General features: G+C 61.4%; 1 protein-coding gene across 3 annotated transcripts in view; it reads right to left on the bottom strand.

Moving 5' to 3' along the window:
* The window catches only part of FAM118A (family with sequence similarity 118 member A), a 28,339-nt gene that overhangs the window by 6,459 nt on the left and 8,798 nt on the right, over positions 1-13,082 (bottom strand). Inside the window, exons 2-8 of one of the 3 annotated variants that reach the window (XM_080660964.1) lie at positions 11,891-11,946; positions 10,664-10,916; positions 7,145-7,366; positions 4,414-4,542; positions 3,189-3,474; positions 1,874-1,903; positions 1,066-1,143 (exon numbers count right to left, since the gene is read on the bottom strand). In XM_080660964.1, coding sequence (XP_080517090.1) covers positions 1,066-1,143; positions 1,874-1,903; positions 3,189-3,474; positions 4,414-4,542; positions 7,145-7,366; positions 10,664-10,916; positions 11,891-11,937 — 1,045 coding nt within the window. In that variant the 5' untranslated portion in view covers positions 11,938-11,946. Of the gene's footprint in view, positions 1-1,065; positions 1,144-1,629; positions 1,904-3,188; positions 3,475-4,413; positions 4,543-7,144; positions 7,367-10,663; positions 10,920-11,890; positions 11,947-13,082 lie in introns of those variants that run through there. The other 2 variants (XM_080660963.1, XM_080660965.1) reach the window with 2 other exon arrangements.

Raw genomic sequence — 13,082 nt, 5'->3', positions numbered from 1 at the left:
GGGCAGGGGGCATGGCCTCAGGTCCCCTGGCCTGGCACTGGGGCTGGGGTGTGGCCTGAGGTCCCCTGTCAAGCCCTGCTGGGTGGGGGTGTGGCCTGAGGTCCCCTGTCAAGCCCCACAGGGGCGGGGGGATGGCATAGCCTCAGGTCCCTGCTGATTGCTTGTTAAGGCTCCTTATGGGAACTTGGCCTCAGCTGTGGGTGCAGCCATCTTTGCGACTGAGTGATGGTCAGTTAGCATATTCCCTCTTTATTAGATAGGATAACAACTAAACTGTTATCTGAAAACCCTCCACACCAATGGAGTTTTCTGGAATGGAGTCGCGACAGGTACCGAGGGAAGTCTCTGCTTCTTAGAGACCCGAGAAGGTGTCACCGTCCTAACTAACAGGTGCTGAGAAAGAGCAACTCGGGGAACAAGAGCCCCTGGAAACTGGCAATCACACTGTCAAGGTCCCCGAACCCCAGGCCGGAAGGTACTTTTGGAACGCTCGCAGAAAGATTTTGAAAAAATGGAGACAGAAAATGCAAACTAAGACGTTCCAGAAGCAGTGGACAGTAGTGTGAATCCAGGAGGGGGCGGAAGACGGGCATAATCAAGGCAGCCACAGGTGGTCCCGGAGGGAGGACGGGAATGGAGCACGCACAGAAGACTCACACAGAGACGTCCTCGTGGAAGTCCTCAGCCCCAGGCGCCCAGGCAGGAACGCTGCAGGCGCCCAGAGCCCTGGGAACGGGGTGGCACCGACCCTCCTCGACAGGCAACCTGGGCGCCTAAGACAGCGGTCACCCTTGGGTGGTGGTGGGGTGACTGACAAGTGTGGGGGGGAGGGGTTCCCAACACTGCTCTGCGTGGGGACCCGGATGGGACACGTGGTGTACTCACTTTGTGAGCATTCACTGCTGACCTCACAGGTTCTCTACGTGTTTTTTTAGCGACACCTAATGTGAATGAGCAGAAGTGTCTGGAGGGGTCCCTCCGGGCAGTGGAGTGACGCATCTCGCCCAGCGACTGCCCCGCCCACAAGTCAGCAACCCTGAGGGCACCCACAGGCAGCCCAGGTACCTGAGGGCCGGAGCTGTTTGGAAGCTTCGATGCCGTTCTCCTCCAGCTTCCTCTTGGCGCAGTCCTGGCACCCGCTCCCTGCGAGGAGACGCCCGTTAGAAAGCTGCTGCTCCCCAGCCCTCCCGGAGCGCCCACCAGCCCGACCCAGAGGGACGTCCGGAGCTCCTGCTTTTCCGGAGGCGGCGGCGCTGGGAGGGAGGAAGCTGCATAACCAACTGAGCACACGGCCGCTGTCATTCCTGAGCCGCTGTGATTCCCGAACCGTTTTCATTCCTGAACCGAGCCCACCACTCGGGAGATCCGCGTCGGGCCGCTGAGCCCAGCGGTGGGGAGGCAGGGGCGGCACATGGACGCCCCGCTCCCAGCTGAGCCCCTTCTGACCCACAAACTGCCCAGCGTGCAGGCCAGAGCCCAGCTCCCCCAGGCGGCCGCTGGCAGCCGAGCTCAGCCACCTTGTGTACAGACAGAGGCAGGCAGCGTGGAGCCAGCAGAAGAGCATTTGTACTTCAAACACGTTAAATCGGACATTTTCTACGAACGCTTAGAACCTTTGCAGTTAAACTTCTGAAGGGGCCGGGTCCATGACCACGCTCAGCTGATGCCCTGAGCCCCGGCCCGTCCCCCTACACTGTGCTCCCGGCAGAGGGGGCGCTGTCGCCCCTGCCCGGTGGCAGGCCTGTCCCGCACCGCTGTGTCCTCTCAGGCCAGCGTTCCACGTGCGGCCGTGCCTATGATTTACAGCTCGCGGCAGGAAGACAATGGGACGTGTGGGCCAAACCAGGCGGACGACATCCAAGACGCGCCTTACCCAGCGTGGTGCTGTCCACTCGGTCGGCATCTGGAAGGAAGGAAAAGGGTCAGAGACGCGCCACGTGCGCCCCTCCGGCTGGGGGGACGGTGAGCTGGTTAGTGTCCTCCCTCTCCACGCCCAGGGCCGCACAGGAAGCCCTGCCCTGCGGGACCCGGGGGCCCGGCTGTCACTACCTCTGTCATCACCGTGTAAGCTCACGGTCCCCACGTGAGCAGATGTGTCTGAGCCGCACAGATCACAAGGCCCCGGTGCACTCTGGGAGCCGAGCGCATGCAGGTTGGCATCGGTCCTGCTGCCCGGGTGCCTGTGCGTGCGGAGGCGAGAGGTGGCGGGCACACCGTCCCTCTCCAGAGCCAGCAGAGCCCTGCTCAGGGACACCCGGAGGGGGACGGCTCCCCCTGCTCGGTCCAGGACCCCCTTCCAGCTTCAAAACACCTGGGCCCCAGCCAGGCACCTGGTGCCCTTCTGAGCTCGGCCCACGCCTGTCGCCAGCTGCCGGCCGCACTGGGCCCGTGAGCCAACGGGAAACAGGGCCACGAATGTAGCCTTCCCAGCGCGGCCACAGCGCAGCTCCCTGCTCCTCGGGAGGACACCGACTCTCCGCCGGTCAGCTCGACTCGGGCCACGATGGCAACGCCCACGGGCGGCCCCCTTCGCTGGCTCTTTACGGAAAGGGCTGGCGGGGAAACGCCGGTGCCGCACCGTCGCCATGGTCTTGGCATCTCCGGTCCGCACGTCACAGCCGGTCCCCCCGCCACCGTCCCCGTGCTGCGCCCAAGGCCGTGCGGGTGCCTGGGTCTCCCGTTACCCTTCAGGGACAGTCGCCGTCATCCCTGATTCGTAAGACTCGAAGCCGGCGGCTGCCCTGTGTCGAGCTGACCGACGTAAGAGTCGCTCAGCAACCTGGTCACTCCCGGCAGGTGAGCGCCCCAGGAGCAGGGCCAAGGGAGCCAGTTAACGAGCGGAAAGGCTGATGGGAACGAAGCCGCCGTCCCGGGCGCTCTGCCCGTCTGCCAGGACAGGTGGGCAGCACCTGCCGGACGGGCTCCCCGAAGTGTGGCACGTGCACCTGAGCCGGTGTGTGCGGCTCCACGCACAGCTGCCGGCTCCACAGACCACACTGCCACCCGGTCCTCCGTGACTGAAGTACAGGGGACAGTTTGCGGAAATAACTAAAAACGGGTGAATTTTATGGTATGTAAAATAAGAGCTCAAAAAAGTCTCCACCTTACTTTGGGGCGTGTAAATTGTATCTAAAAAAGGGGAAACGCTGGCAGGCCCCTGGTTTTACGCGAGAGTGAAGGCTGCGTACCTGGGCTCCGCTGCCGGCAGATCTGCGTGGCCAGGTCCCGCACGTACCCCGGGAAGTGGTCGAAGCAGGCCCCGTAGGACACGACCTTGATGCCGTGCAGCAGCATGTCGGCCTGGTGCTTGAAGAAGTGGTCCTCGCTCTCCTTGAGCACCACCATGTAGTGCTCCAGGTCCACCTTGTTGGGCACCGAGTACAGGAAGAGCGCCTGGAAGATCTGGTCACGCAGGGTCTCGCCGCAGCCCACGAACAGGAAGGACCTGGTGCGGTACAGGCTCTGGAACACCTCCTGGGAGACAACGGGGCCTGAGCGGCTCGGCTGGCCAGCAGGGCCTGGCCGCCCACAGCTGCGCTCCTGTCATCCATCCGCTCCGGCAGCCTTCCCAGGGCCCCTGAGGAACAGGCAGGGGCAGCACCGACTCCAGGCCCCAGGCAACGCCCAGGGCACATGAACCGAAGTCGGCACAGCCGGCGGCCCACCCTGCCCACCAATTCTGAGCTGAGCGCCCACTCAGTGCAAATTTTCTAAAATCGTGTACAATTGTAAAACACAAAATAAGGACATGAAATGTTGCCGTTCACAACTGCACACGCCACACCCTGGAATTAACGTGTCTCAATGGATCATAGACAGAAACTCTGGGGGGCAGGAGGCTGGCATCAGGGGAATAGGGTGTGGGGAGTGAGGGCAGCAATGCTGGGGAGGGACCAGTGACAGCGACCCCGGGGAAGGAAGACGGCATGGAGTCCCTCGGGCCTGCAGTGGGGCCCGGGCCCAGGCCCAGTGTGGGATGTGCAGGAGGCGGCCCATCAATGCTTCTCTCTCGTTGATGTTTCTATCTCTCCCTCTCCCTTCCTCTCTGAAATCAATAAAAATATATTTAAATGGAAGGAAGGGAAGGAAGGAGGAAGGAAGGGAGGACGGAGGGAGCAGTGGCCAGAGAACAGCATCACAGACCCTGTGGGCCTGCATGTCAATGGGAAGAAACTCAACTACGTCCCTGAGCAGCGTCGCAGGACAGCGGGGGGGCGAGGAGTCAGGACGGACCCGCTGTAATGAGCCCTCACCAAGCGCCCACTGAGCACCTGTGCGCGTGGCATGCCCGCCAGGCCCTGGACCGCACAGGGCGGGAGCACAGCCCATCCCCGCAGCCCGAGGTCCCGAAGGGCAGGAATGCCTGCAGGTCTGGAAACCAGACTGCTGCCACCCGAGTCCCCAGCGCCGTACCATCACTTCCGGGTCTTGCGTGACGTCCTTGTAGCCCGATGGGTCCAGGACCATCCCGCAGGGGTCCGTGTAGAGGCCGTGGATGTGGAGGACGCCGTACCTGATGTGCCCTCGTGCCCACTGGAGGACCTGCCGGACGTCGGAGCGACAGAGGGAGAAGCTGGTGTCACTGAAAACGGTGAGGGGAATGCCTACACCGGTTCGTGGTCTTTCCAACCTCCTTGGGAGGAGTGAGAGGCGTCTGCACGGACTGTGCCTCTAAAGCCCAGAGTAACTCGGCTGCGTGCGCCCGTCACTCGTGCCCATCGCCTCAGAAAGCACCCTCCACGCCTGCGGTCACAGCGGCCGCGGGACTGACCCGGGACGGGGGAGCGGAGGGCCTCGCTCTCTGTTGCCTGGGACATTTCAAGGGCTGCTGGCACCTGCCGTTTCCCACCCCGGAAGAAGGGTACGGAGAAACGACTAGCAACTGCCTCCAGTGACGTCCGTCCAAGGCTCAGGACAAAGGTCCTTAACAGACGCCGGCGTGCACGGTCCAGCTATGCCGGGGCTTTCTCCGCAGCAGGCGCTGCTGACAACCCAGACGGACAGACAGACAGGAACCGCTCTGACCCAGAACGCGCAGATGGGCAGCCACATCGCCGCCGCCTGCCCTCTCATTTATCCCAGAGACACCCTGGCACAGCGAGCGGGCCTCCCGGTGGGACCAGGTGGCTGGGACGCAGCAGGTGGTCTGTCCAGGGGGCGAGGGCACCGCGAGGCTGTGCGGCACACGGGGGCGGACAGCCTGTGCCCAGGCCCGTGTGCCCGGCCGCCCGGCTGCTGTGTCGGCCCAGCGTGGGGAGAAAGGCTCCCAGAGGGAAGCTCTCGGTGCGAGCCGCGCTCTCACCCGACTCAGGCCTGACTGAGCCACATCTCTAGCTTCCTGTGCGCGGAGGGGCCCAGGCCTTCCCTCGTGAAGCCAACAGACAGCACAGCAGCCACACTGGCTCAGAGCAACACTGGGAAACGTCTGAGCGCACGCCAAAGGGCACGGGCGTCCAGAAAAGAAGTTGCTACATGACGCTACATCCAACCTGAGTGAGAAGGAAAACCAACACGCCCCCTGCTCTCCGGGCCTAGGGGAGGTGCATCTGTCTTGTTTTTGAGTAACACCAGCGTCGGCAAGACACGAGAAATGGAACCTGGCGTCCCTCGCATGTTCTGTGGGTTTGGTTGCAGACCGCCGCAGTAACGCAGCGCTGCAATAAAGCGAGCCGTCCTCTTTCTGCTGGTGGGGTCCTGCCTTCAACTGGTAAAACGCAAACCTGTCAGGCGCAGGAAAGTGCGATCTGCCCACACTCCACAGGGAGCTGGTGGGACTGGAACCTGGCGACCTTGCGGAACACAGTTCAGTGGTTTAAGTCACCTGCCTTTAACGTCGTCACACCCTGCGTGGCCAGCGTGTTCCGTGGTTAGAGTGGCGGCGGTTGACCCAAGGGTCTTGGGTTCGAGTCCCAGCCAAGGGTACATACCTGGGTGGCAGGTTCCCACCCCACCCCCTGGCGAGGGCACATGGGGGAGGCAACCAGTTGATGGGTCTCCCTCATATCGATGTCTCTCTCTCTCTCCCCCCCACCCTCGTGCCTCTCTCTGAAAAACAATATAAAAAATCGTCAGGTGAGGATTAACAGAGAAGGTCATACCCTTTGACCCTGAACCTCTTCTAGGGGCTGATGCTAAAGAAATAAACAGAGAGGCACAGGAGTACAGGATTGTCATCGCAGCCTTACTTGTCAGAGTGAATATGCTCGTAGTAAGGGAGGAAGGGTGACAATTATACTTCAGTTTTACAGTTATATTGTCCTTCAAAGTCATGCTTTCAAAAACAGCTTAATGGAGTTCTGGTCAGGATGGCCGAGTGGATAAACACTGCTCGCCTCCTCCCACGACCACATATAAATTACAGCTGAACTCTACAGCCGTCAGCCTGGAGCGCCACCTGCAGACTCGCTGAGCCAAGGATGTAGAGCAGCAGCCATGACAAGATCATGCCCCAAAGTAATAGGATCTCAGAGGCAAAAATTAATTTTAAAAATTTAAAAAGCCAATGACAGAAAAATGCTCACAGTGTAATATTCAGGGGGAATCAGGGTAATAATTTTGTATATTGCAATCCCAATGTGTGGGGTTTTTAAAACAAATTAACCGAAATTCACAGCACTAGGACTGCGTGCTTCTGCTTCCCTTAGCGCAGCCGTGGGCAAACTACGGCCCGCGGGCCGGATCCGGCCCGTTCGGCTGTTCTATCCGGCCCGTGGAGCCGAAAGAGTGGAGGGTTCTCTTGCTCTCCCCTCCGCTCCTTTACTTTGAATTTATATTAGTTCACACAAACACTCCATCCATGCTTTTGTTCCGGCCCTCCGGTCCAGTTTAAGAACCCATGGTGGCCCTCGAGTCAAAAAGTTTGCCCACCCCTGCCTTAGCGACTTCCTACACCCAATGAATGAATGAGAGGAGACACCCCCGTCAGCAGGACAGAAGGCAAAGGAAAAGCGCGGCTCCGAGAAGCTCCAGGAGGGCGGGCGAAGCCCTGCACGCGAGCTGCCTGCGGAAGGGCCTGGCGCACAGGCCAGACCAAGCGAGGGCTGTTGCACTGTGGAGAGCAGCGAGGGCCTCCACACCCAGGCGCTGCAAACACTTCCAGCCTCTCCCTCCCGCCCACTCCCGCCCACGGGCCCTCAGCCTGCACCTTGGTCTTGTCCTTCAAATCCAGGGACTCCATGGGCCTGTTCTGCTGCTGCCCGAAGATCTCCAGCAGGTTGTCGTAGTTGGTGGTCAGCACCATGGTGCCCCGGTCCATGAGGCTGAGGATGGACTGCAGCACCTGCGGGTTCTGGAGGTGCTGCTCCAGGTTGTCGAAGATCTCCATCAGGCAGTCCTGGAAGAAGTTGGGCTTGGTGTCGCCCGTCCGCTACAGAAAGGTGGACCGGAGTTACAACAGCATCACCTCTCAGCAACACGAGCCCCACCCCGGCAATACTCTGGGTGCTAGGGAGGGCGCTGAGGAGGGAGGGGACACCTGACCTCGCGGTTAATTACACTCTAGAGGAGGGAAACAGATAATTTACAAACACATGATCCATCAATGGTGCTAAATGCTTTGGGGCAAGTGAAGCCGAGAAGAGGAGGGGGCAGCTACTGCTGGGGCACAGGGTAGGGGGGCCGCAGGCATGGGGGGCCTCTCTGAGGAGGGGCACTTGGCAGCGGGGCCTCTGGAGAGAGTATCCCAGCCGAGGGGCGAACAAGCGCAGGCACTGAGGTAGCAGCACAGGTGGGTCCAAAGGCGAGCAAGGAGCCCCCGCGCAGGAGCGAGGGGCTGTGTCAGCAGGTGCGGTCAGGTGACCCAGAGCCAGACCACGGGGGGCCTTGGAGACCAAGGAAAGAGCTCCCCTCTGGGAGCGGCCACACGGCGTGCTCTTCGTTGGGGTCTAGGAAATGGGGTGCCACTGGCCCCCTCGCTCAGGGGGAGTCAGTGTGGCACACACAGCGGAGGACTCCACAGGATGAGAATGGCGTGTGGCCCTGGGGGGCACAGGGTGCTGTGGCCGCGACAGAGCTGCCGCAGTGGAGCCGCTGGGGTGGGGGTGGAGGAGAAGCAACTGGCGACAGGAAAGCGAACGGCTCCCGTGAAGAGCTGTGTGCGGGCCGGTGAGCGGGTGGAGCTAGGAGGGCGCGCTCCCAGGAAGACCGCCCTCGCCAGCCACCCGCGCAGGGCAGCCGCGGGCAACGCAGCCGGGCTGTGCATGCGTATGGGACCCCTCTGCCCACCCTCTGCCTCTCCATCGCCTTCTGCTTCCGCTGTCCCTCAGAATTCACCTCTGTCCCTGCCCTCTGAGCCCGCCGATGTCAGCTGTCACAAGCCTCTCCGGTTATCTCCTATCACGTGGCTCCGGGTGTAGGGAGCGGCTCTAGGGTCAGGCCTCGGACTGACCTGTGGCAGGGCCACAAACAAGTCCCAGCGTGGAGGCAGAGCCCTCCTAGCATAATTAAGCCTGACCTTATAGCCTCCCCAGTTCCTTCCTGGGAGCTGACGGGCTGTGGGAGGTGCAGCAGGTGCTGCCAAAACAGGTGAGATGCACAGGAACATTGTAACCATGGTGACCACTGCCTTGTTATGCTTTGTGTGCTCTGACCATAAACTAAAGCCTCGGCTTGCAGGCTGGGTCTCTGTGTCCTCATCCAGGCACGGAGGTCCACCAGCCCCAGCTGTATTCTCGTCTGTCTTCTCCAATCCTTCCCCGCCCCTCCTCAGGCTCACCCTTGGCCGTGCTGGCACAGCACATCTGGGCACTCCCCTTTCTGACGCCCTCCCCAATTCTGAAAACCCTTCCACTGTTCCTGGGGGTCTGCCCTCACTACACCCCACGCCTCCATCCTACCCACCTTCCCCACCTGAAAACTGGCTCTCCCACTCCCTGACCCAGAGGGCGTGGGTGGCTCCCGGTCATTGTCGCCTCCCCGCTGTACTTCCTTCAGCTTGTGCCTAGGGATCCTACTGCACCGAGGCCTCAACACGCCTCCATCTCTCCTGCCATGAGCTGGTCCCATCCCACCCATGGCCACCTCCCCAACCACACCATTACCCTTTCCAGAACCTCTGCTTAGCCTCTCCCTCCACCTGCGCCGCTCTCTAGCCCCGGCAGCTCCCGGGATGCCCAGCCCATCCAGACCTGCAGCCAGGCACCTGCCCCCACTGGCCTGGTCTCTCCCTCTCTCGCCGGCCAGCTTCTCCCAGGCGCAGCTTAGATCCCACAACCACTACAACCACCACCTTCAGGAGCTTCCAGCCCCTCTGCCCTGCCCTGCCCTGGCCTGACTCCCCACCCCGCACCGAGGCCCCGCCTGCTCTCAGCCTGCTGGACTCGGTTGGAAACAAGGCTCTGACAGGCGGCACTGTAACTCTTTTTTACAAAGTTTTCAAACGAGAAGAGAAGAGAATAAAGCTCACCTCCTGGACTACACAAGCAGCAGCCCACCTGGCCTCGCCTCAAATGCACCCTCCCTGGACGGGCCGTCTGCCCACAGCCCTGCCGCCTCTCATCCACCGACTGCTCCCCCTCCTGCCCACGCCAGGCCCGGCCGCTGTCCCTGAAGGACCAGAGGGGAGCCACGCTGGGCTCCACGGCCGGGCTCTGGGCACTGCCGAGCTCTGCGCGCAGCACCGGGGCCCACGGAGCTGCACGCCCAGAAAGGCAGCGGCAGGGCCACGCGCCCTGGGACCTCATCACAGAACCCACACTCAGCACTGACACCAACGGGAACGCTCCCCGGACCCTGGGAAAATGGGCGTGGCCACGTGACACTGGCCAGCATGGTGACAACGGAAGTGGTCCGTGTGGCCTCCACGGCAGCCCCTCCCACGCGCTGGAGTCACTGGCAGCAGCGAGGACCCTGGCGTGGAGCAGGCGCAGCAGGAAGGGAGCTGGCCCCGCCGTCGGGCCGCCTGCAGGTTCCACGTGGGAACCAAGTGTAATCCCCCGAAAGCCCGCGGCGGGGCCCCTCCGCAGCAGCCTACACGCTCCCGACGCCCACTTCCTCTGTGCCGGCCCCGTCCTCCTCCCCCCTTCCTCCCCCTGACCCAGTTCCCAGACGGCAGCTGTGCTTCTCCATAAACACCGGGTGACGAGCGGAACCCGCCCCGGCCCCGCAGTGTCCGCTTCCCGGCGTTCGCGTCTGCGCTGCAGCTGGCCTGTGTGATGGTGACCTGGCCACACACCTGGGCAGGGTGACCCCCACTCCTGCACCGACCCCGACTCCAGGCATCACTCAGCCACAGCCTCTTGCAGCACCAAGTGCTTCTCCGTACCGGGTCACGTCCACCTGCAGACGCGCCAGCACGGCTCCCACCTTGACGTGCTTCTAGGAAGCACTGTCATCGCGGAGACGCGGCTGGCCAGCCCCGGCCCAAAGCGCACCTCAGGCGACCCCTTCACTGCGAGACAGGAAACCACAAGCTCGAGCCAAGGGCAGCCAGGCGACACCCGACAGCTCACAGCAGGCTCCCCGGAACACGGCTGTTCCAGGGGCCCCATGCTGCCCCTGGCATCACTGCTTGGAGGGGGTTCTGAGGGATGGAAAGATTGCTGGCCCCTCAGCCGGATGCTTCGGAGAAAGATACACGCAGGCTCGTAGAAACTGAACGTGAGCGCTACAGACGCACCACCTGGCCACAACCAAGCTACCCCAGGGACCCCCGAGCAGCGCTCACCGGTGACATCTTCCGGATCAGATCGTGGGCAACGACCAGCAGGTCCCGGTCCTTCTTCACTTTCCTGCGGAACTGGGCCGCGTCCCCGGGGTGCAGCACGTCCAGCTGCTCTGCGGTCTCGATGACGGCCTCCAGGCAGCTCCGCCAGGAGCACAGCGCGGGGATCCCGGGGGCCGCGGCCGCGCTGACGCCCGTGCCGATCACCAGGAGCAGCTCCTGCGGCTGTTTCTGGATGAGGCTTTTTAAAAACTTTCTGCTTAAAAAGCGGAGGGAGAGAATGCAAGTCAGGCCGAGACCGGTTTGGCTCAGTGGATAGAGCATCGGCCTGCGGACTGAAGGGTCCCGGGTTCGATTCCGGTCAAGGGCATGTGCCTTGGTTGCGGGCACATCCGAGTTGGGGGTGTGCAGGAGGCAGCTGATCGATGTTTCTCTCTCATCGATGTTTCTAGCTCTCTATCCCTCTCCCTTCCTCTCTGTGAAATATCAATAAAATATATTTAAAAAAAAAAAAAAAAAGAGAATGCAAGTCAGCAAAAAGGACTGCCCCCGAACAGAAGCAGCGCATTTGGGGAGACCTGCAAGGTGCTCGGTCCTGTCGGCCTGGACTGCGCGCAGGCACACACACAAGCACACATGTGCACACACACACATGCATACACGCACATGCACGTTTCCCCGTCTCCGCTGCTGCAACAGGAGGCATTGTTTTCTGTCTGTCTGTCCTGCATGCTCTATCCTTATTCCACAGAGGACTTGGGGACAGCAGTATGTTCACCGAGTCCCCGGGGTTAAGCGCCCATGTAAGTGATGTGTGTCTCTCGACAAAAAGCACAGCCATTTTAATTCTCCGAAGCCGCAGAGCTCGTAAACAATGACGACGAAATGATCCCTGCTTCCCGTGGCAGACAGAATTCCTGGCAAACGCGGGGTTCCTGCCTCTCATCAATCCCCGCGCATTGCAAGAGCAGCGCCTCTGACCTGGCGCCCCTTTAACAGGCAAACCTGGGTCTATAGGCAGACTGCTCCCCACGGCCAGAGCCCGTCTGAGGGGACCCCCTGACCCCTGCTGCTCCCGGGAGACCAGGTCCGGTCACGTCCTGGGCCATTTCTGACGCTGAGGCGGAGGCTTACACCGCCCCGCGACTCCATCCGACCCAGCTCCTCCCCTCCTCTCGCCTCTGTCGGTGTCAGAGCTACAAACCTGCCCCGGGGAGTCACTGTGTTTACCTTGACTTCTGCTCACTTCTGTGTGTCGTCTTTTCCAGTGAATCCATCTGTGAACCCTGAAGAGAGAAGTTAGTCAGAGCGCCTTCCGTTTCCCGGCCGGGCGATCTGTGATTAGGGCCTGGAAGAGGGAGGCGGGAATGGAGTCAGAGGTCCTGGGCGTTCGCTTACACTGGCACCTGGGCGGCGTCCCCGGCGCCCCCGTCCCTAACCCGGGCTGCCGGCTCGGGCCGGGCCAAGGCTCGGATGCAGGTTCTCCGGCCTCCGCACTGGCCGGCAACGCAGGGCGGGCGCTGCCACGCCTCGTGCTGGGTCCCCACGCTGTCCCTTCAGGACTTGTCCCCGAAGAGCTGCCAGCCAGGAAGGACCGGGAGGCGCAGCCAGTGCAGGCGGGAGCCGGGTGCTCGCCGGCACCGAGTACCGTGTTGGCGGGGGCTCGTGACCTTCTCAGCAAGTGCCAGGAGCCAGGCCTCCCCGTGGCCCCACTGACTTCCAGTCCAAAGACATCATCGCAGTCAGAGGGCAAGCCCTGGCCGGACGGCTCGGGTGGTTGGAGCGCCATCCCGTACAGTGGTCGGCAAACCGCGGCTCGCAAGCCACATGCGGCTCTTTGGCCCCTTAAGGATGGCTCGGCGTTAGAACCACTTCTTCAGAATAGACTCGCCCAGGCCGAAAACCGACGTCTGCGCATGGGCCACGAAGTTTCAATCGCACTGTACGTGCACGCCCGCACGTGGTATTTTGTGGAAGAGCCACACTCAAGGGGCCAAAGAGCCGCATGTGGCTGGCGAGCCGCGGTTTGCTGACCACTGCCGTACACCAAAAGGCTGCGGGTTCAATTCCCAGACTAGTGCACATACATACCTAGGTTGCGAATTTCATCTCTGGACCGGGCGCATAAGGGAGGCAACCAATGCATGTTTCTCTCTCACATCAATGTCTGTCTGTCTGTCACTCTCTTCCGCTCCCTTCCGCACGCTGAAGTCAATAAGCATCCTCAGGTGAAGATAAAAAAATGTCGACGGTCAATTCTCCACTTACACAAAACGAGACCAGCTAGGTCTCCATTGCCAAACTATCTCCACATCCAATCGTTTTCCCAGAACCCCATCCCCCCGCCCCCCAATTCCAGAACTATTTATTGGAAACAAGAAAATATACAGAAAAATAACGTCTAAAAAAACCCCATGATCCC

The sequence above is a fragment of the Plecotus auritus genome (assembly GCF_963455305.1).
Source record: "Plecotus auritus genome assembly, chromosome: 3".
Taxonomy (NCBI): Eukaryota; Metazoa; Chordata; class Mammalia; order Chiroptera; family Vespertilionidae; genus Plecotus; species Plecotus auritus.
This window is presented reverse-complemented; position numbering and strand designations above follow the sequence as displayed.